The following is a 22,595-nucleotide window of genomic DNA, read 5'->3' on the forward strand; positions in this document are numbered from 1 at the left end:
ATACCACAGGATGAATTAAGGAACTGCCTTCCCCTGTCATTAAGAATGCCACAAATTCAATTAATAGGAAAAATATTTACATAATTATAATTGTAGAATTTGTTAAATGCTTATTATGTGCCAAGCACTAGGGTAGATGCAACGTAATCAGGTTGAACACAGTCCCTGTCCCACGTGGGCTCACAGTTCTAATTTCCATTTTACAGATGAGGAAACTGAGGCACAGAGAAGTGAAATGACTTGCCCAAATCACACAGCAGACATATGGCAGAGCCGGGATTAGAGCTCATATCCTCTGACTCCCAAGCCCACGGTCCTCCCAGTAGACCACGCTACTTCCCTACATTAACATAGGAGAACAGTGCTTGGCACATAATAAGTGCTTAACAAATACCATAATTATTATTAAGAAATAGCTGAATTCCCAAGTACCGACCTAAATGGCGCACATTTGTCCAACACACTGTATAAGTACACAGGCTGGATTCTGTAAGAGTGAATTACGTTGTGCAGCGAATACTGTTTCTTGATACTTGTTTCAGTAGAAAAAGTTCAGGCGATTATGACTTAGCCCTGGCCCATTAAACTCATTAGTGCAGATTGCAGTTGACCATTCACAAACAATTGAGACATTTAAAACGTAAATTATTAATAAAATATTTATCAAATGATTGTAACCTAGAGCACTTAGGTACGTATCCGTTTACTCAGTTCTTCCCCTACCCGTAATTTATCTGTCTCTCCATCTGTTCACTAGCCCGATCTCATCTATCTCGCCGCCAGCCTCTCGCCCACGTCCTGCCTCTGGCCTGGACCGCTCTCCCACCTCATATCCGACAGACAATGACTCAATAAATACGATTGATGATGATGACGATGATGACTCTCCCCACCTTCAGAGCCTTATTGAAGGCCCACCTCCTCCAAGAGGCCTTCCCTGACTGAGCCCTCGTTTCCTCTTCTTCCATTCCCTTCTGCATCACCCCAGCTTGCTTCCTTTATTCACCCCCGACCCCAGCCCCACAGCACATGGGTATATATCTGTAATTTAATCATATTAATGTCTGTCTCCTCCTCTAGACCGTCAGCTCATTAAGGGCAGTCTAACAGCTCAGTTGTATTGTACTCTCCCAAGTGCTTAGTACAGTGCTCTGCACATAGTATGCAGTCAATAAATACGATACCACAGACTCTCCCATGTGCTTTGTACAGTGCTCAATGTATACCACTGAGTGATTAAGCCAAGAGAAATAAGAATAATAATAATGATGGCATTTGTTAAGCGCTTACTATGTGCAAAGCACTATTCTAAGCGCTGGAGAGGGTACAAGGCGATCAGATTGTCCCATGTGGGGCTCACAGTCTTCATCCCCATTTTACAGATGAGGTATCTGAGGCACAGAGAAGTGAAGTGACACAAAGTCACACAACTGACAAGTGGCGGAGCCGGGATTAGAACCCATGACCTCTTACTCCCAAGCCTGTGCTCTTCCCACTGAGCCACACTGCTTCTCTAAGTGAATTTGATTATTATTATTATAATTAGTACTTACTATGTGCAAAGCACTATTCTAAGAGCTGGAGAGGATACAAGGCGATCAGATTGTCCCATGTGGGGGCTCACAGTCTTCATCCCCATTTTACAGATGAGGTATCTGAGGCACAGAGAAGTGAAGTGACGCACAGTCACACAACTGACAAGTGGCGGAGCCGGGATTAGAACCCATGACCTCTTACTCCCAAGCCTGTGCTCTTCCCACTGAGCCATGCTGCTTCTCTAAGTGAATTTGATTAATAATAATAATAGCATTTATTAAGCATATACTATGCGCAAAGCACCATTCTAAGCGCTGGGGAAGTTACAAGGTGATCAGGTTGTCCCACTCGGGGCTCACAGTCAATCCCCATTTTACAGATGAGGTAACTGAGGCCCAGAGAAGTGAAGTGACTTGCCCAAAGCCACACAGCTGATAATTGGCAGTGCCGGGATTTGAACCCATGGCCTCTGACTCCAAAGCCTGTGCTCTTTCCACTGAGCCACACTGCTTCTCCTTCTTAATAGAGATAGGTAGAAATGTTAGCGGGACAGGTTTTTCTTTTGTGGAGAAATCAGTGGAGGAAAGGGAGAGGTAGAAAAATCACCCACCCCGTCATTCACACCGAGATGCTTTCCCCCTCAGTAAGCAACCACAAGAGATACAGTACAGGTCCCTGTGGTATCTAGTACAATTTTCAAACAGCTGGTGTTTAATACAACTACTACTTCTCCACCACTTGTCTGCTATGTGACCTTGGATAAGTCTCAGGGCCTCAGTTTCCTCATCTGTAAAACGGAGATTAAGTCTATGAGCCCCACATGGGACAGGGACTGTGTCCAATCTCATTAGCCTGTATCTACCCCAGCGCTTAGTACAGAGCTTGACACATAGTAAACGCTTAACGAACATCACAATTATTATTATCATGATTCTTCTCCCACTGTTTTTAAATATTCCAGCGCCACTTGAAGAAAGCATTCATGCATGAAACGAGCTTTGCAAGCACTATTTAGTTGAATAAACAGCCTTCCCTTCCCCACAGCACCTGTATATATGTTTGTACATATTTATTACTCTATTTATTTTACTTGTACATATCTATTCTATTTATTTTATTTTGTTAGTATGTTTGGTTTTGTTCTCTGTCTCCCCCTTTTAGACTGGGAGCCCACTGTTGGGTAGGGACTGTCTCTATATGTTGCCAACTTGTACTTCCCAAGCGCTCAGTACAGTGCTCTGCACACAGTAAGCGCTCAATAAATACGATTGATTGATTGATTGATTGGTAGTTTTCTCGATCAAGACTTCATTTGGTAAAGAGCTAAAGTGAAATCTCAAATGCGTAAGCAAACAGAGGCCTTACTAACCAACAGTCGTTAAGACCCAGAAACCGTACATCACTCTGCTCCTTTATTTCACATTACTAATATTTTCAAGACTCTCCTTCAGAGAAAGACAGTACCAGACATATTTAAACTCCAGGCCTTTCTCATTTCTGGCCTCTTGACAAGTAGCCGGTGAACCGAATTGTCAAAAAACATTCACTCACCTCTTTCCAAAAGCGTTAGGCTGACCGGCGGGTGCTGTTTGACTTCAAAGGTGCCGCCGCAATCACCATTTTCAGGACCAAATGGGAGCCGACCGTGGAAACCGGAGGGGAATATATCTGCTTCTCTCCCGCCACAGGTAAAGGGAAGCACAGTGGCATGCTGCAAAGAGGAAAGGCCTGAAAGTCAAGTGTCAGATCACACAAGCAAGTTCTAGCTGAAAGAAGACAAACAACAATATTGCAGTATTACTATTCATTGAGTGCTACGTGGGAATTAGACATGGTTCCCCGCCCCTGGTCCCTATACTACATGGACAAGGGCCTTAAATGCTTAGTACAGTGCTTTGCACACAGTGAGTGCTCAACAAATACCCACCGAAAAACCATGGATTAGTACGGAAAGACGAAACACTTCTTACTTGTAGAAAAATCTTTCCTAACTAGAAACCGTGACGGAGGAAGTGTTTTTTTTTTTTTTTAAAGTCAAGTCTGAAACCAGGCTTGAGGAAAGGTGAGACAACACCCTATTTAATCCCATGCAGTAAACACCATAATTCTCAGTGGCCTGCTCTTCTCAGTACTGTTAATTAAATATTAAAAACAAAACCCAAAGAAAAGAGGTTTGAAACTAAATTCTTTATATTTAAACAGAGGCAAGATGAAGGAAAACATTACACAGAATTTACTTCACGGTAGGGATTGCCTACAATAACATTGGTCATTTTACCATTCCCATATTGTAAAAAAAAAAAACAAACCCCAAAATATTTCCCATCCTTTTGGACAGGGCCGAACCAATTCCGTTTTGGTTTACAGTCTTTTTCAGGGGAGTGGTATAAGCAGAAGCTCCATCATACTTATAGAATTGTTAAAACAAAAATGAAAGATCTCCAGTACAGTCCAGTTACTATCGGAAAAGAAAATTGGTTTGTTATCAAGTCCCAACTCCAGTACAAATTGATGTCTGGGAAATTGTTCACCATTTTTATCTGCAATAATAAAAATGCGCTCTGAAGTTGCATTCACCTAACAAAAGGAACTTTCCCAAGAAGCAAGCAAAATTATGATTCAAGGGAAGAGCAAAAAGTTTTTTGAAAGTAAAATTAGTCAGAGTACTAATACTCTGACAAGTGGAAAATTGTCAGACAAGTGGAAAACAAAATTGTCTTTTGTTAAATTCATAAATACGTTCAAGTAAACAGTTAAGACAAACGTGGAGAACCAAAATACATATGTACACACAAAAATCTTTTTCAGCAATAGATTGATGCAAATGAAAGTTTAACAGTAGCAACTATACCACAACTAGTGTATCAGGCCCCATTCATCTTTAACACTCCTTCCACACGCGCTTCAAAAGAAAGACACATTGCAACCCTGAGGATGAGGGCAGAACTCCCTCATTCTCAATCCTATTCTTAATTGTGATTTGTCCTCTTTCCCTCCGACGGACATTTCAGCGGAAATTCCCGGTCTCCGCTTCTAGCCGGGCCAGTGAGGCTAAATCTAACCTTGGTAGGGTCTGTTCTAAGAGAGTTGGCAGGAACAGGGACCCTGATATCTAGATTCTCTCGGCGTGCATTAACTCACGGAAAGAGCTAACGCTTCTCCAATACCCAATCATTTCAGAATCAAAGAAAAAAAGACGAAATTTTTGATGGGAAGAGAGAGGAAGAGCGGAGGAGGATCATGAATTTCCCTTAAAACACTGCTCTCATTAGCCCCTGTGGATAATCAGCTGAAATCGTAAGAATAGTTTAAAAGATTCCTTGTTTCCTGAAAGTGTTTCACTTTATTATATCTTCCAAACCTTTTGTTACCAATAGGGATGAAATCTCTGTTCTCCCTCTTCAGGACTGAAAGCTCAAAGAGGGCAGGGAACGCGTCTACCAATTCTGTTGTATTGTACTCTCCCAAGCACTTAGTACAGTGCTCTGCCCCTATTAAGCACTCAGTATTCACTCAATACATTCAATCATATTTATTGAGCGCTCACTGTGTGCTGAGCGCTGTACTGAGCACTTGGGAGAGCACAATATAACGATAAACAGACACATAGTCAACAATGGTAGTAGACATTTCTTTCCCTTAAAAGCACTTGATTTTTTTTTCTTTTCTGGAAAATAAAAAATCTAACAGCTGCAGAACAATAAATCCACACCAGAATTCTCTAAGGCCTTGTGTCCTGAGGACAATCCAGTTGAGAGCTGCAGTTTGAAAAATCTTCAATGGTTGCACATGTTTAAATGACCTTGCTGTTCCATTGAGAAATTATCCAGTGGTATTAACTGCTAGGTGCCACTTTCAAATCCATTTGGGATTAACAAAAGAACAGAAAAAGTTTTCCTCCCTTCTCCTTCTCTCTCTTTCTCACGGAGAGCAGAATTTCAGTTTTGCATTGATCGGATGCAGTGCAATAGAAGTTGCTCCTTAAAAGAAATCAAAAAGCATTTTGTGCCAACCACACGACGGGTCATGACAAAAAAAAAAAAAGGTTCTTTAAAATGCCCTGAGTACGAATCTTCACAGAGTGGGATGACACACAACTATGTTCACAGATTGTCCTTATTCTATAATTTCACAAATACTTTAACTCTTGCTTCAATCCAGTCTGCAAATTTCATAGAAAGCAATGGGTTCAAATTTGTGGTTTAGTCTGTGTGCTTTCTTGGGGGACGCGGGGAGAGGAGGTGTGTGTGTGTGTGTGTGTTTAAATGCATGTTTCAGCACCAATGGCAATGACAAGGAGGAATAATGTAACTTTTTATGGGGAAGGAGATGAAACCTTGACATGATCATTAACTGAGAGACATCAGTGGTCAATGTGAACCTAAACTGAAGAGGTAGATGATCAGGTAGAGATAACCTTTAAATCTACATGATGATCTGCAAACCAGCCAGTTTTCAAGAGAGCTTCTCAAGGAGAGGGTCAACTTGGGTGGTGAGCGATGGAATCACGCCTTGTAGATATTCCGAAAACCACCAAGAGTCCGACTCATAACGTGGTACCAAAGGCTGGGAACCGAGTATGAAGAGGAAGGGAAATAATACTGCAGAGTGTTTGCTTTCATTTCCCTTTCAGCTCTTGGGCATAATATCTGCCCCCTCCTTACCTCGCGGAACTGTAATGAGAATATGAGAGGGAAAGCAGACAAAAACACTTTCGCTCTTCAGAGAAAAGATGCCGTCTGATACTAAGGTACCACATGAATCTCCTTAAAATAATAATAATGATGATAATGATAGCTCAATGCTCCAACTTCAGCCTTGGGCAGACTCCCCCCCCACCCCTCACATTGGACAAAGGGCCTGTCCCTATTCCAGTGTCCGACTGACCAGCGGGGCTGATCTGGTTAATTAATAATGGTTTGGGGATTTGGGTGGACCGAACCATCATTTTCTTCAGTTGCCTTTGAATCCAGACTGGCTTCTAATGTTTAAATCAGTACAGAGTTCTGGAGCCCAGTGGGGTTATCTACGAGAACCGGGGTCTGGTGTGCAGGGTTTTTTTCTAAATAAAAGAAATCCTCCTTTCGATTGTTGCCGCCTGGTGTCCCTTGACAAAGTAGTGCCTGTCTGATGAAATTCAGGCCTCAGTGTCATAGCAAAAGTTCTATCCTGTACCTGTGATTTTAAGGTGTCTATCCTTCACAGGGGAGCTGTGCTTAAACCCTCCTCCATTTTACAGTCTCCAGTGATTTACCAATAGGCACATACGTGTAATCGCAATGGCCAAACAAGGCTGCTCGGTACAAATGCGTTTTCCCTTTTTATTTTCTCCTATCGCGCGTGGACCTTGGTTTCCCCCTTTTCCCTCAGTTCTTTTTTTTCCCTGGGTTCTTCACCCCACCCCTGGAGAGTCTGCTATTGTGCTTGGATACCTTTCGGTAGCTAAACCTAACGAAACTGAGCACGCGGATGGAAATCCAAGTTTAAGGGAGAGCCGTCGCTTCCGCTCAGACGCTATGGGAAGGGACCGCGTATAGAAACTTTCAAACCATTTGCTGCCCCAAAGCCCCCCAGGATAACGGGAGTCGGTGGAGAGTTTCATAAAGTGCAAAGTAAACGTTAAAGACTCCGAAACGTCCAAACCGCCGTGGATGGTCTCGATAAAAATGAAATGGCAGCTATTTTGAAGACCGTGCCCTTTCTTTTTTGGCTCCAGTGCCGTGGCGGGAGAAAGCAGCAATGTCCTCCGGAAAAAAAGACCGACCACTAAGCGTACCTTTAGCAGCAAACAAAACCCCCACGATCCGATGCCACGGCTGGCTCGGTAAGCGCAGGCCGGACCTAGATTTTGGAAAAAAGGGGGAGGGAAAAAAAGGATTTCTCCTAAGCGTGGATTTCCCTTGACTCCTGGAGGTAACGCCTGTCGCCGTTTCACCACGGTGCGGCCTCAGGGTGTTAAAGATAACACCCGTCACCGTCACCGCTTTACCACGGCATGGTCTCGGGGAGTGAAATCAACCTTTCCCCCGGGATTGCACCAACCGCCCCCCCTGAAAAATATAAGACAGAGAAACCGTTCGGGTTTGAAGATATGGCAGATGAGGGAGGCGAGCGAGAAAAACCAAAGGCAAAAAACTGGGCCGAGCCCATCCCGCCCCTCGCCATCTAACAGTCCTGTCTCCCTCATACCACCGTCCTGTGCTCCCCGCAAACGTAGACGGCACTCGGGCGGATCCTTCGCCGCGTGTGGCCCGGCAGCTGCGGAAAGAACTTGAAGTATCTCGGCATTAAATCTTGGCAGGCGTCGTGGAACTTTTTGATCCTCCAGTAGTAGATGAGCGGGTTCAGGGCCGACTTGAGGTAGCAGAGCCAGAGGAGCCAGGCGCTGATCTCGAAAAAGTCACGCCCGGAGTAGAAGCGGGCGTCGAAGGTGGCCACCAGGCTGTACGCCATGAAGGGGGCCCAGCAGACGACGAAGACGGCGAAGAGGATCAGGATGGTGGTGAAGGCCCGCGTTTTGAAGCTCATGTCGACGTTCACCTGGAACGGCCTCTGCAGGCTCATCAGGCCGAGCTTCCCGGCCTGGCTGAGGCAGATGCCGTCCGGATAGTTGTGGATCCGGACCGCGTTGTGGCGGACGGTGTTGAGGATGGCCAGGAAGGAATAGAGCATCACCAGGAAGGGGATGAAGAAGGACAGCAGGACCACCAGGACCACGTAGGCCCGGTAGCCGGGTTGGGCGGTGTAGCCGAAGACGCACTGCGGGGCCCTGGGCGGCACCTGGAGGTCCGGGTTGCCCACGGCCAGCGGGAAGGCCACGCAGAGGGACGTCGCCCAGGAGACGGCGATGAGGACCTTCGCCCGGTGCGGGTTCAGTCGGTCCTGCCGCTGGACGATGATGAGGAACCGGTCGATGCTGATGACGAGGAGGACGGCCACCCCCTCCATGACGAACAGCCAGAAAAACATGGCGGACACCCGGCAGAAGGCGTCGCCGAAGATCCACCGGGTCGTGAGGACCGTCACCAGGGCGAAGGGCATGTTCAGCACAGCCAGGAGCATGTCGGCGAAAGCCAGGTTGGCCAGGAGGATGTTAATGGCGGAGCGCATGGCCGCCTTCTGGTACACCATCAGGCAGACCACCAGGTTCCCGAGGAACGAAACCAGCAGGATGAAGACCATCAGGGCCGAGAGGAGGATCTGGAGGGGCAGGTTCAGGCTCTTAAAAGCCTCGGACGGCGACGGGGCGGAGGTGCTGTTGATCGCCAGGGTCCTCATCTCGGTGGTGGCCCCGGGCTCGGAGCCGTGCCTCACGGGGGGGTCCACGCCCGGGTGGAGGAAAGGCGGAGGGGTCGTGAAGTTCGGATAGGCATTCTCGTAGACGACGAAAGTCGTGTTGGGGGCCCCGGGATGGGAAGGGGCCAGTCCGGCAGAGAACACCATCGTCCAGAGGGGTGGGCCTCCCGGCCCGAGGTCCTTGAGGCCTTTCAACCAAGGGCAGCGCCGTGTCGCGTCCTACGGCTCAGACGTTCGCTTCTGGAAACGGGGACGCTCCGTCCTTCGCGAATAGTGAACCACCCGCACGGCCGTGAGGTCTGGAATAAAGCAGAGGACAGAGAAAGATTTTAGACGGCCCCCTTCATCACAGAGGCCACCTTTATTCTCTGGACCCCCGGGGAGCACACGGTCCCTTTTCTAACCAAGTCAAAAGTACGGCCTAGTGGCTACAGCCCGGGCCTGGGCGTCTTCTGAAGGTCATGGGTTCTAATCCCGGCTCTGCCACTTGTCAGCTGTGTGACCCGGGGCAAGTCACTTCACTGGGACTCAGTGACTTCATCTGTAAAATGGGGATTGAGACAGCGAGTCCCTCGTGGGACGGGGACTGTGTCCAGCCTGATTGGCTTGTATCCACCCCAGCGCTTAGTACAGTGCCCGGCACGTAGTCAGCGCTTAACAAATGCCATAATAATTATGATTATAACGAGGATTATAACGAGGAAAGAACTTGAAGTATCTCGGCATTAAATCTTGGCAGGCGTCGCGGAACTTTTTGATCCTCCAGTAGTAGATGAGCGGGTTCAGGGCCGACTTGAGGTAGAATTTACTATCGGTGTAGTGTTGATCTGAACCAAGCTAATTTATTCGAGCAATTGGGAAAATAATCGCAATGTAGGAGATAACTTTGGACTCAGGTATGCCCTAGGAGTTTGGGGTAATCAAAGCTAGCTAGATTTTGGAGTAATTCTTCCATTCTGGTCTTCAAATCGTGATGATGATGGTACTCATTAAGCATTTACCATGTGTCAGACACTGTACTAAATCGTACTAGTACACTGCAGTACAGTCAAACACTGTACTAGCTACAACTGTTCCTAATAATAATAATTCTAATTCTAAAAATAAATACCACACAAATTTCATCTATTGAGTAGAGTGCTTGCAATAACAATAACAACGGAATAAAGAAGTGCAAATATGCCTCAAACTGTTTTAAATTTTGGTTGCAAATGCCATATTACCTTTTCTCTACCTAAAGCAATTATAAAAACATCAATTACCTACCCCAAAATAGACGGCTCGCATAGTCAAGCGCAGTTTGACAGCAATAATTGATCTGGCAGAGTAACTGAGCATAATCAGTCATTTTTTTTCCACTGAGGTGTAGCTTATGCTTTTATTAGTTGAGGTTTCTTTACCATATTATTAAGGAAAAACTACAACTGAGCCAAAGAAAAACAGGCTTTCAAGTCCCTCAGAGTTCAAAAGATATTTGTTTTTCCGTATCTGTTAGTGTATATATTAATCATTTTTATTTAGGTGGACGTATCTTGGTACACCTAGAGTTTACAGCTTTTACTTTAAGACTTCTTGAATATACAATACTGGAGTCTCGACGTTAGTAATAACAACATGCTACTTGAGCATTTCTAGAATTCAATTTGTCAAAATGTTTACGAGAACCTACAAAAAAGCAACAGGGTGTGCTTCTGGCTCAAAATACGACCAGTATGGGAGGAGGTAAATACTTCTGTAAAAGGTTTGCAACGCACCACACTTGGCAGTTTTGGCAGACAGACCCTCTTTGAGAAGAGGATTTAGAAGACTCTAAACAAAGTTAAATATTTTTTAAGTGCTGGTTTTCCCTTTGCCCTTGACACTCCTGAAAGTCTATGAGGACAAAAATAATCATTCATTTCTCATTTCGAAGCATTTACTCATCCCCATCTTGCAAATACCACTTTCACTGAAGCAAATAATCCTTTTCGACCTTTAATCAAAGACCAAGTAGAGCAATTTAGCTCCTTGTCCACAAGAAGATGAATTAGTTTTCTATCAACTTGAAATAAAAATTCACACAACTCTTTCTTAAAGGGAACCAGGGTAGCTAAAGAGATCAGGGACAGAAAGTGTTGAGAAAAGGCACTGGAAGAAGCGTACGAAGGTGAGCTGGTTGAGAGCCTTAAAATTGAAGGTTAGGACTTCCTCTCTTTGTGGGGAGGAGGAATGGACAGTCACTGGAGGTCTTTGAGGACTTGGGAGAGACAGACCGAATGATGTTTTAGATAAATGATCCGGGCGGCGGAGGGAAGTATAAACTGCAGAAGAGGAGAGCCTGGAGGCAGGGAGACTGGCACAGGGGTCATTGTAGTTGTCAAGTCAAGATATATAAAGGGTTTGAGCCAGCGTGGCTGCAGTTTGGATGGAAAAGAAGAGCTGGATTCTGGAAATTACGCAGAGGATGTGACATGAGATGGAAAATGACGGATGAGGATAATGCCAGGGTTAGGGGCCTGGAGGACAAAGGCACACCTCCTCCGAGATGCCTTCCCTGACTAAGCCCCCCTTTCCTCTTCTCTTACTCTCTTCTGCATCACCCTTTGTTCATCCCCTCTCACAGCCCCACAGCACTTACGTCCATACCTGTCATTTATTGATTTATATTAATGTCTGTCTCCCCCTTCTAGACCGAAAGGTCATTGTGGGCAGGGAATGCGTCTGTTTATTGTTGTATTGTCCTCTCCCAAGCCCTTAGTACAGTGCTCTGCACATGGTAAGCGCTCAATAAATACATTTTAATGAATTAATGAAAGCTGGGTGCTTCTTGTCATCCTCTAAAGCGTGATATATTCTCTAGACTGTAAGTTACTTGTGGGCAGGGAAAGAGTCTACCAACTCTACTGTATTGCATCCTCCCAAGTGCAAAGTATAGTGCTCTGAACCCAGTAAGGGATCAAAAATTGCCCTCAATCGACGACTGATATTCAAAACCCCCAAATTCCCAAGCAGTTTTGGCTTTGTCATAAGAAACCTGTTTAGTAAATGCATAGATTTCCTCAGAACAATAACCGTCTTATTTTTTAACCAGCCAAAGCCTAATAGTTGTGTTTTTTTTTTTAACTTACTTTACGGTGAAGGGCACGAAGAATTTGAAGGTTGTCAAGCCAATGGGAAGAGAAAGAAGTGAGACGGAGAGAAAATCACAGTTTTAGTACACTCTATTTACTGCAGAGGTATGTCTGGACATGGGGCTACTGCTTGGTAAAAATCTTAAAAAAACAGAACACTAGCTAGGTCCACATTTAAAATACAATTTTGCTGTTGCCATAAGTGTTCTGTTTATCCAGTCGTTCCTTTCCTAATATGTGCCTAATTCCAACAGGCACATTCACTAACAGGAAAATGAGATTTTATTCTCAAAGTTCCATTCGGTTTCTAATGTACAACAGAACATTTAGTTCTTCCACAGTTACATTTAAAATTAGATTTTTAAGTATGGCTCTTAGGTATTTGCAACCATGTTTCTTCTGCCCACAAAAAGAGAAATTAAAAATTAAATGTCACTGTATCCAGACCCCAGCCAAAGGAAATGGCACCTGGATTTTAGAGAAGATTTCTTTTAATGAGAAATGGCGCATCCTGGCATTTGAATTTGTGGAAAAGTGGAACAGAAAAAAGAGAGAAAGACCTGAAGGTATGTGTATTTGGAGAGGAGTGTAATAAGTAGCAAAACAAGAGTATAAGAAAGGGACTGCACGAGCTCCTTGAGGACAGAGATCAGGTCTACCGACTCATTTTGTACTGGCTCAAGCGCTCAGTACAGTGCTCTGCACACAGTAAGTGCTCAATAACCTGATCACTTGATCAACCTGATCACCATGTAACCTCCCCAGCGCTTAGAACAGTGCTTTGCACATAGTAAGCGCTTAATAAACGCTATCATTAAATTAATTAAATTAATAAATATCCCACTTCTTGAGACTGAATGTTTGAAAATGTATATTTCACAAAACACAGTAAAAGTAAAAATTATAAGAAATAGTGAGTCTCAGAAAATAAAAATAAACAAAGACCTGTTTTCCTCTCTTTCTTATGGTATTTGTTAAGCGCTAATATATATAATATATGCCAGGCGCTGTACTAAACACTGGGATAGATACGAGGTAATTAGGTTGGACACAGTCCCCGTCCCACAGGAGGCTCACAGTCCTGATCCCTATTTTACAGATCAGGCCCAGAGAAGTGAAATGACTTGTCCAAAGTCACACAGCAGACAAGGCGTGGAGCCGGGATTAGAACCCAGGTCCTTCTGTCTCCCAGGCCTGTGGCCTATCCACTAGGCCACACTGCCTCTATTTTCTTATTTGTCTTATGACTCTAAACAAAGAAAATACAATTGTGTCATGGAATATGACAGAAACAGTCAGCCAGTCAGGGAAATGGGATTCATTAGTTGTAAAGCAGCCAAATACGGAGTCTGCCTTGCAGCACGGAGCAAAGCAATCAACCCATAAATGGTATTTATTGAGCGCTACTGGGGAAAGTGGAATGCAATAAACAGATTTGGTAAGTGTGATGCCCTGACCATAAGGACTGTACAGCGTTTAGAACGGTGCTTCAGCACTTCGAACAGTGCTTGGCACACAGTAAGCACTTAACAAATACCATCAGTATTATTATTATTATTATAGTCTACGGGGGGAGTCTGAACTTAATCTAAATTACAGTTAGGGGAAATAATAAGAGTATAAAGATATATCCTTAATGCTGTGGTGTGCTGCGGTGAGTTTCAAAGTGCTTAACGAGAATTCTTAATTCACAGGAGAAGGAATCAGACCCCCTTCAATTCCCTGGGTAAAGTTTGGCAAGTTTCGGGCTTCGCAATTAGCCGGCCGTTCTTTGCCAGCTTCCCAAACCTCCCCCAAGGCACCAGAATGTGAGTCAGCCTACCTTTAACCCAATCAATTAATGGTATTTATTTATTTTTTTTAACGGTACTCGTTAAATGGTTACTATATGCCAGGCCCTGTATTCAATGCTGGGGTGGATGCCTCCTCCAGGAGGCCTTCCCAGACTGAGCCCCTTCCTTCCTCTCCCCTTCGTCCCCCTCTCCATCCCCCCATCTTACCTCCTTCCCCTCCCCACAGCACCTGTATATATGTTTGTACATATTTATTACTCTATTTATTTATTGATTTTACTTGTACATATCTATTCTATTTATTTTATTTTGTTAGCATGTTTGGTTTTGTTCTCCGCCTCCCCCTTTTAGACTGTGAACCCACTGTTGGGTAGGGACTGTCTCTGGATGTTGCCAACTTGTACTTCCCAAGCGCTTAGTACAGTGCTCTGCACACAGTAAGCGCTCAATAAATACGATTGATTGATTGATAATCAGGTTGGACCCAATCCTGTCTTCAGAGGGAGGAGGATTGAGTCCCCTTTGTGCAGATGAGGAAACTGAGCCCAGGATGAGCCCAGGATCACCCAGCAATCAGTCCATGGTATTTACTGAGCGCTTCCTATGAGCAGAGCACTGTTTTAAGCACTTGGGAGAGTACGATACAACAGAATTGGCAGACACGTTCCCTGTCCGTAATGAGCTTACAGTCTAGAGGGGGACACAGACAAGTGGGACTGGAATTAGAACCCAAGTCTTTTGACTCCCAGGGTTTGTCCACTGGCCATGCTGCTCTATGTGCAGAGCACCCAGCTCCTTATGAGAACGGGTCGGCCAATTCTGTCGTATTGTACTCCCCCCAAGCGCTCAGTACAGTGCTCTGCACATAGCAAGCACTCAATAAATACCATCGATTGAGTGATTGGTTGGGAGAGCACCACGAAGTAGACAATTAGCCGAACACTTAGACAGAAGCGCAAGAATACAGCAATGCGCATGTGACCTCGCAGCAGATCGGTGAGGAGAAAGATTCGAAAAGGACTCGAATCGGCTTTCTGACAATCTGCCATGACGGATTTCAGGGCGCATGTGGGCGATGATCCTAAAATAAGAAGAATCGCTGCATTGCACAGGATTGGAGAGCGAATAGCAAAGGCACTCCTGTTCAGTGAAGGTTCTTGTAATCATCTATACTGCTGAAAGAGATCTTGGATCAATCACTCATATTTATTGAGCGCTCACTGTGTGCAGAGCACTGTACTAAGCTCTTGGGAAGTACAAGTTGGCAACATATAGAGACAGTCCCTACCCAACAGTGGGCTCACAGTCTAAAACATATAGATATCTTGGATATAATAATAATAATAATTATGGTCCATGTTAAGGGCTTACTATATGCCAAGCACTGGGGTAGGTATGAGTTAATCAAGTTGGCAACAGTCCCTGTCCCACATGGGGCTCCCTCTCTTAATCCCCATTTTACGGATGAGGGAACTGAGGCCCAGAGAAGTGAGGTGACTTGCCCAAGGTCACACAGCAGACATGTGTGTGGAGCCAGGATTAGAACCCAGGTCCTTCTGAATCCCGGGCCTGGGCTCTTTCCAGTAAGCCACGCCTAAGATCTAAGGAAGGGCACCTTACTGACTTCACAGTCAGTTCTTGGATTTACAATTAATCAATGGTATTTATTGAGTGCTTATTGGCTGTACAGAGCACTTTGCTTAGCGCTTGAGAGAGTACAATACAAAAGAATTATTAATGTCTGTCTCCTCCTCTAGACCGTAAGCTTGTCGTGGGCAGGGAACGCGTCTGTTTATTGTTGCATTGTACTCTCCCAGGCGCTTAGTACAGTGCTCTGCACACCGTAAGCGCTCAATAAATAGGACTGAATGAAGAATTAGAAGAAAGTTCCCTGCCCATTACGAGCTCACAGTCTAGAGGGAGTTTCAGACTAGATTCCTTCCAAATGGTTTGAGTCCCATCTGCTTTATTTTCAACCTCTACCTTCTTTTCCCACCCTTAGTGAAAACAATTTCCCCCCATCACTCATAAAATGTCTTTGTATTCTTGAAGGCGCTTATTAAATGCCTCCTCTTTTATTCCCTCAGCTAAATACACTCAGTTCCTTTGGCTTTCCCTCAGAGGGAAACAAAAGAACATGACAAGATGCCGTAGTTTGACTGTGGGCTAGGAACAGCGCAGAGCACAGAATGATAACTGTGGTATTTGTTAAGTGCTTACTAGGTGCCAAGCGCTGTACTAAGCGCTGGGGTGGATACAAGCAAACCGGGTTGGACACGGACCCTGTCCCACATAGGGGCTCACAGTCTCAATCCCCTATTGAGGAAACTGAGGGCCAGAGAAGTGAAGTGACCTGTCCAAGGTCACACAGCAGAAAAATTAATCAATCAATCGTATTTATTGAGCGCTTACTGTGTGCAGAGCACTGTACTAAGCTCTTGGGAAGTACAAGTTGGCAACATATAGAGACAGTCCCTACCCAACAGTGGGCTCACACTAAATACCTTTGACTGTCTGTAAACTCATTTTGTGTAGGGAACGTGCCTGATAATTCTGTTGTATCATACTCTCCCAAGCCCGTAGTACAGTGTTCTGTGATGGGCAGATGGTTGTGGTTCTAGAGAGCAAAAAAAAAATTCTCAACTCCTCCCTTCCAGTCTGAATCCCAGCACAGAAGGCATGCAAATTGCCTTGGAGTTGTAAAAATGTGGTTAAAAATCAACTCTATGGATATGAGGATGCGGGAAAGATACCTAAATCTGGCTTAGTACTTTAGGCCGCGGACAGATTTGCTGGAGTTTAAGGTGGGAGGGCGGAAAGAAAAGTCAGATGTGTTATGTCTTTTGGGGTTTTTTTAAGTTTTATAAAGGCAGAGTTCCCTTTCAGATTCTGGCCAGATTCCATATCTCTTTTATCCCTTTTGAGGGCCTGGTTTGGAGAAGAGCGATTAAGGTTTCGCATTCTAGCATTTTAGCAAGGTGTCACCTACCTAACAATACGTTACCCTCCAAATTTGTGTAAAAGGGTTAAAAATACCACTGCCAAAGTGGCCAGCTATTCCATAACCTGTTTCCTTAGCAACACTCTATCCCATCTGGCAGCCCACAGCTAAATTTTGATAGCATATACCCAGCTACTACAAAAATAGGCTATAGAGGCCTTTAGGATTTCCAAAAGTTCTGAAGATGAAGTCACGACCATCCTTCGTCGAGGCTGTTGAATGAAACTTTCCAAACCTTACCAAAAATCCACTCCCAAATACCCATCTCTGAATCCTCTGCATTGCAGAGCTTTCTGATTTCAGCGACTGATTTCAAGATTTTTAAACATTATCATTTCACATTCCAATAATGTCAGGGCGAGTCGGGGCGATGAGGAAATGAGGACTAAGTCAGGGAAGGCCTCTTGGAGGAGACGTGCCCTCCATAAGTCGAGAGAAGCAGCTTGGCTTTGTGGAAAGAGCCCGGGCTTGGGAGTCAGAGGTTGTGGGTTCTAATCCTGCCTCCGCCACTTGTCGGCCATGCGACCTTGGGTAAGTCACTTAACTTCTCTGTGCCTCAGTTACCTCAACTGATAAATGGGGGTTAAAAGTGTGAGCCCCACATGGGACAACCTGATTACCCTGTATCTACTCCAGTGCTCAGAACAGTGCTTGGCACCTAGTCAGCACTTAACAAATACCATAATTATTATTATTAATAAGATTTTGAAGGTGGGGAGAGCAATTGTCTGTTGGAAATGAAAAGGGAGAGTGTTCCAGGCTGAATGTTTCTCAGAGCATCTTGGGTGTTTTGGGTTTTTCCCTGCAAAGATCTGTGGGGAGACAAAGCTCATGTTTCTTTCTTTCTTTCTCATGTTTCTTCTAGACTGTGAGCCCGCTGGTGGGTAGGGACCATCTCCATATGTTGCCAACTTGTACTTCCCAAGCGCTTAGTACAGTGCTCTGCACACAGTCAGCGCTCAATAAACACGACTGAACGAATGAACGTTTCCAACTGGGCTTCTCGAGCCCCGTGGAGGAGTTTTGCCAACTAGAAAGCGTCGGAGTGATGAAATGGCTTTGTGTTTTAGTAACGAAGCAAATTGATGAAGCCACGAGGGGGGGAAGAGAGTCTCAGCGGAGCTGTTTGCCTTGTTACACGGCGGTTTCTTACTGATAGTGTCGCATCGATACCCTGTTTCAGTACAGTAAGAGTTGCTTCCTGGATTTCGGGTTAGACGCCACAACTGGAATTAAAACCTTCACGGTTTAAAATCAGTCTGTCGGTCAGTGGTATTTTTTGAGCACTTAACTAAGTGCCGAGCACTGTACTAAGTGCTTGGCGGAGACATGTTCCCTGCCCATAATGAGTTTACAGTCTAGGAGGGGGAGACAGACATTAATAGAAGTAAATAATTTATAATATATAATTCAAAGACATGTACATAAGTGCTAAGAAATAGATACAAAGAGTCTAGGCCTCTTTCAACATCTGCCCTGGACTTCAAATCTCTCTGGAGGCTGGCAGATGGGCCCGCAATGGCATAGATGGGCAGGCCAATGCCAGCTATTTTTTTTTATGTGGTACTTATTAACTACTTCCTATGTGCCAAGCATTGTTCTAAGAGCTGGGACAGATACAAGCTAATCAGGTTGGACACAGTCCCTGTCCCACATGGGGCTCCCAGTTTTAATCCCCATTTTACAGATGGGGTAGCTGAGGCCCAGAGATGTTAAGTGACTTGCCCAAGGTCACACAGCAGACATGTGGTAGAGTCAGGATTAGAACCCATCATCTTCTGATTCCCAATCAATCAATCAATCAATCGTACTTATTGAGCACTTACTGCGTGCAGAGCACTGTACTAAGCGCTTGGTTACCAGGCCCATGCTCTATCCACTAAGCCACGCTGCTTCTCTGTTGGCGCGAGATTGTTCTAAAAGCATGTATGCTCCATTAGGCTCTGACTAGATCGCTTACCTCCTTTCTTTTCTCTGACAAGTTAATATCCTCCTATAAAGCCTATCTTTTCCAATAGTTCAGTCAGAATAGTGTGGCTCTTTGCTCATCTATCCTTCATAAAACTGGAAACAGAACAGGAATTCATATAATTGACGGTTCAGTTATAAATTAGCAATACTTCCTAACGAAAGTACGGGGGGGGGGGGGGGGGGGGGGGAATCCCAATTTATCCGGGTATTTCCTTTCTGGATAAAATGGATTTTTTTCCCAATGCAAGGTTCAAAATGTTGGGTTGAGCAGAACCAGCAGTTTTTCCATCAATAGTCATCCCAGATGATATGAAATTAGGAGAAGAGAACAATTCAAATATAGCTCGGTATTCTTTGAAAACGAGACCTAATGAGAAAATGAGTAAGGAAAAAAAACTGTTTTCTGACATGCCTTGTTAATTTGAAAGGAGGCATTGTTAAAGCCCATTGAGAGTTCACTGATGTAAGCCCTATATTCCCTTGGCATTTGTCCTTACCATCATTCTTTGTTCCCTGCATTGTACTAAGCGCTGGGGCAGATACAAGATAACCAAGTCCCATATGGGGCTCACAGTCTAAGTAGAAGAGAGAACAGGGATTGAATCCCCATTTTACAAATAAAGGGAACTGAAGTACAGGGAAGAGAAGTGACTTGCCCGAGATCACTCAACAGACCTGGTTGTGAAACCAGATCTTCTGACTCCAGGCCTCTATCAGCTGCTTCTGGTATTTTTATTACCCATCGGCAAATATTTAAGTTTGGGAGGAGAGCATGTTCCGATTGTTACACTTCCCTCATTTCAGGAATCAACAAATTAAACAAACAACAGAAAAACCTAGTCATAATATAGAGCCTGATCAGTTGAAACTCCAATGTAAGGGCAGTTCAAGACAGATATTTATATATATATATTATCTATAATATAAATAAATTACAGAAATGAACATAAGTGCTCCTCTCAGCCCCTGAAGTCTGTAGGACTGCCCAAGACAGACATTAATATATATGTGATATACAATATAAATAAATTACAGATATGAGCATAAGTGCTCCTCTCAACTCCTGAAGCCTGTAAACCAGGCATTATTCATTTTTCTGCTTTCATTTCTCTACTCCCACTCCCTTCTGTGTCACTCTTGCCTTTGGATTTGCCCTCTTTATTCACTTCTGTGTCACCCTGACTTGTTCCCTTCATTCCTCCTCCCTCCCATCCCCACAGCATATATGTACGTATATATCTGTAATATATTTTTTCATTTATTTATTTATTTCATTTATTTATTCATTTTTAGAATGTGAGCCCACTGTTGGGTAGGGACTGTCTCTATATGTTGCCAACTTGTACTTCCCAAGCGCTTAGTACAGTGCTCTGCACACAGTAAGCGCTCAATAAATACGATTGATGATGATGATGATGATCTTCAGCCAAATAATGATTTAAAGGGCCATTAACATCACTTTATAGAGTCAAAAACTGAGGGTCGACGAGGACAAATGATTTGACCTAATTTTCACAATTCATCACCCTCAGGGCTTGAATGGAACCACACAAACTTACTGCTTCATCGGCTCTTCTCTAACATCTAAACCAAAATCCCTTTTCTAGAAGAACCAGTTAGGATTTTCCCACATCACATTCCTGTATTACCTTTCCAACACTCAACAGCAACAAGTACTTAGAACGGTGCTTGGCACATAGTAAGCACTGAACAAATACCATAATTATTATTATTACTAAGTACTAAATGCGGCTCAACGGCTGGAAAAGGGGCTGTGTTTGCCACTACCGCCGCTGCTAGTTTGTATTTTTTCACCCCACGGGGGATATCAACAGTGGTATCTGTGAAACTTTCCCCTAGTTACAATGTTACATTAAATAGTTTCTTTACGGTGTTCGGTAAGCGCGTACCATGGGCCAGGCACTGTACTGACAGCTGGGGTAGACATCATCTAAACGGGTTGGACGCAGTCCCTGTCCTACAAAGCCTTTAATCCCCATTTTCCATACACAGTAACTGAGGCACAGAGAAGTGAAATGCCTTGCCCAAGGTCACTTGGCAGGCAAGTGGCGGAGCAGGGATTAGAACCCAAATCCTCTGAAATCCCAGGCCTGGGCTCTTTTCAACCAGGCCACGCTGCTTCTGATGTTTGAACTTTGGTTAAACGGCATTTTATGATACAAAATGTTTACCGAAATAGTTTCCCTAGAAGAATTTTGTTGGAAGGGATTCTCAATCCCTTTGATGCAACTGGCTCATTTGGAGGTAATGAGATGAGTATTAATGAAATAATGATGGCAATAATTCGGCTTTGGTCATCCCAGGTAGAAATCCACCGGAAAAAATGAACACGTTAATAATAATGATAATAATGATGGTATTTGTTAAGCGCTTACTATGTGCAAAACACTTTCTAAGCGCTGGGGAGGTTATAAAGTGACCAGGTTGTCCCACGGGGGGCTCACAGTTTTAATCCCCATTTTACAGATGAGGCAACTGAGGCACAGAGAAGTTAAGTGACTTGCCCAAAGTCACACAGCTGATGGTCAGCGGAGCCGGGATTTGAACCCACGACCTCTGACTCCAAAACCCGTGCTCTTTCCATTGAGCCACTCTGCTGCTCAATGTATCGTTTGTATACAGAGTCCATAAATGCCCTTTTTTCACAGAACCACTGCACCTTTGGAAATCACATGAAATTAATACTACTTCATTTCTAGCCTAAACTTCAAGAAAGATGCTTTAAGATTTGTGCATCGCCTTTCCTAGGTCCAAAACCTTAATGGCAGGGAGGGGGAGAATAAAATGATACATTTCTTCCCAAAACAAGGGGTCCGTTCTCCCGAAATCCATAGAAAGGGAGCATCGGCTATGATTTCCCATTACTAAATCCATCATCCGCTATCGCTCCACGGAACTTTGGTGGATTTTTCTATCGCACTATGAAGGTTTTATTAACAAAAAAATTAGACCCGGTTCTCCATCAAAAGATTATCCTCCTCAAAAGCACTTATTGAGTGCAGAGCACTGTTCTGGGGGTTTCAGATTATAACATGGACGATAAGGTCCCTGCATGTGAAGACTTAATAATTCAGTGGGGAGACTAGCAGACGCGAATTGATAAGCGTACAATTGGCAAATGAGTTCAACTCCAGGCATAAACGGAAAAGACAAAAGTAGACAGTCGAATAATAATAATTCTGGTATTCATTGGCACATGAATACCAGGGGTATTCTCCAAGATGTACTCTTGAGTTCTCCGAAAGCAGGCTAAGACTTTGGGAGCAGTAAGGTACACACCATCAAAGAGGTTGACAAGCAGTGGTAAAAATACCTGTCAGTCACTAGATTTACCGTCTTCCAATCACACATGCTCCCACTACATGTTCTAGGGTGGATTCTACTGTGAAATCAGGGCACATTCAATTATTATTAAAAGACGCAATAAAAACAGTTGGGTGTATGACTGGACAAGGGTTTAAGTCCAAGCGCTACAAAACTACTTTTCCCTAAAACAAGGTTCTTCAACCAGTCAAATTTATTGAGCTCTTACTGCATGCAGAGCGCCGTACCAAACCCTTGGGAGATTACAATATAAGAGAGATGGTAGATACGTTCCCTGCCCAGAATTTAACCCCACATTATAGCAAAGAAGTCTATTACCATTTCTAAATGCCAATCGAAACTATGTGCAAATTTGATTCAGAGGGTGTCGGAGTCTGAAACGTGCCTCTCACTTTGAAGAACTATTTTTGCAAACAGAACACGCTCCCTCAGGCAATATATCTTTATACACTCGATATATATCAATCAATCAATCGTATTTATTGAGCGCTTACTGTGTGCAGAGCACTGTACTAAGCGCTTGGGAAGTACAAGTCGGCAACA

General features: G+C 44.2%; 1 protein-coding gene across 1 annotated transcript; it reads right to left on the minus strand.

Annotated features, from left to right (window-relative positions):
• Positions 1-5,083: 5,083 nt before the first annotated feature.
• Positions 5,084-9,124, minus strand: GPR63 (G protein-coupled receptor 63). The gene is made up of 2 exons (XM_038761367.1): positions 7,726-9,124; positions 5,084-7,377 (listed from the first exon to the last, which is right to left on the minus strand). Exons 1-2 carry the CDS (start codon positions 8,977-8,979, stop codon positions 7,315-7,317), a joined length of 1,317 nt encoding a protein of 438 aa, XP_038617295.1. The 5' UTR covers positions 8,980-9,124; the 3' UTR covers positions 5,084-7,314.
• Between the last annotated feature and the right edge of the window lie 13,471 nt (positions 9,125-22,595).

This window comes from Tachyglossus aculeatus, chromosome 19 (assembly GCF_015852505.1).
Source record: "Tachyglossus aculeatus isolate mTacAcu1 chromosome 19, mTacAcu1.pri, whole genome shotgun sequence".
NCBI classification, from domain to species: Eukaryota; Metazoa; Chordata; class Mammalia; order Monotremata; family Tachyglossidae; genus Tachyglossus; species Tachyglossus aculeatus.

Excerpts from the sequence above, each read along its gene's own strand:
- GPR63 (XM_038761367.1), bottom strand. The coding sequence starts at position 8,979 with ATGGTGTTCTCTGCCGGACTGGCCCCTTCCCATCCCGGGGCCCCCAAC. Across the intron at positions 7,378-7,725 it reads GCGGGGAGCACAGGACGGTG|GTCCGGCCTGCGCTTACCGA; the intron begins GTATGAGGGAGA and ends TCCAAAATCTAG.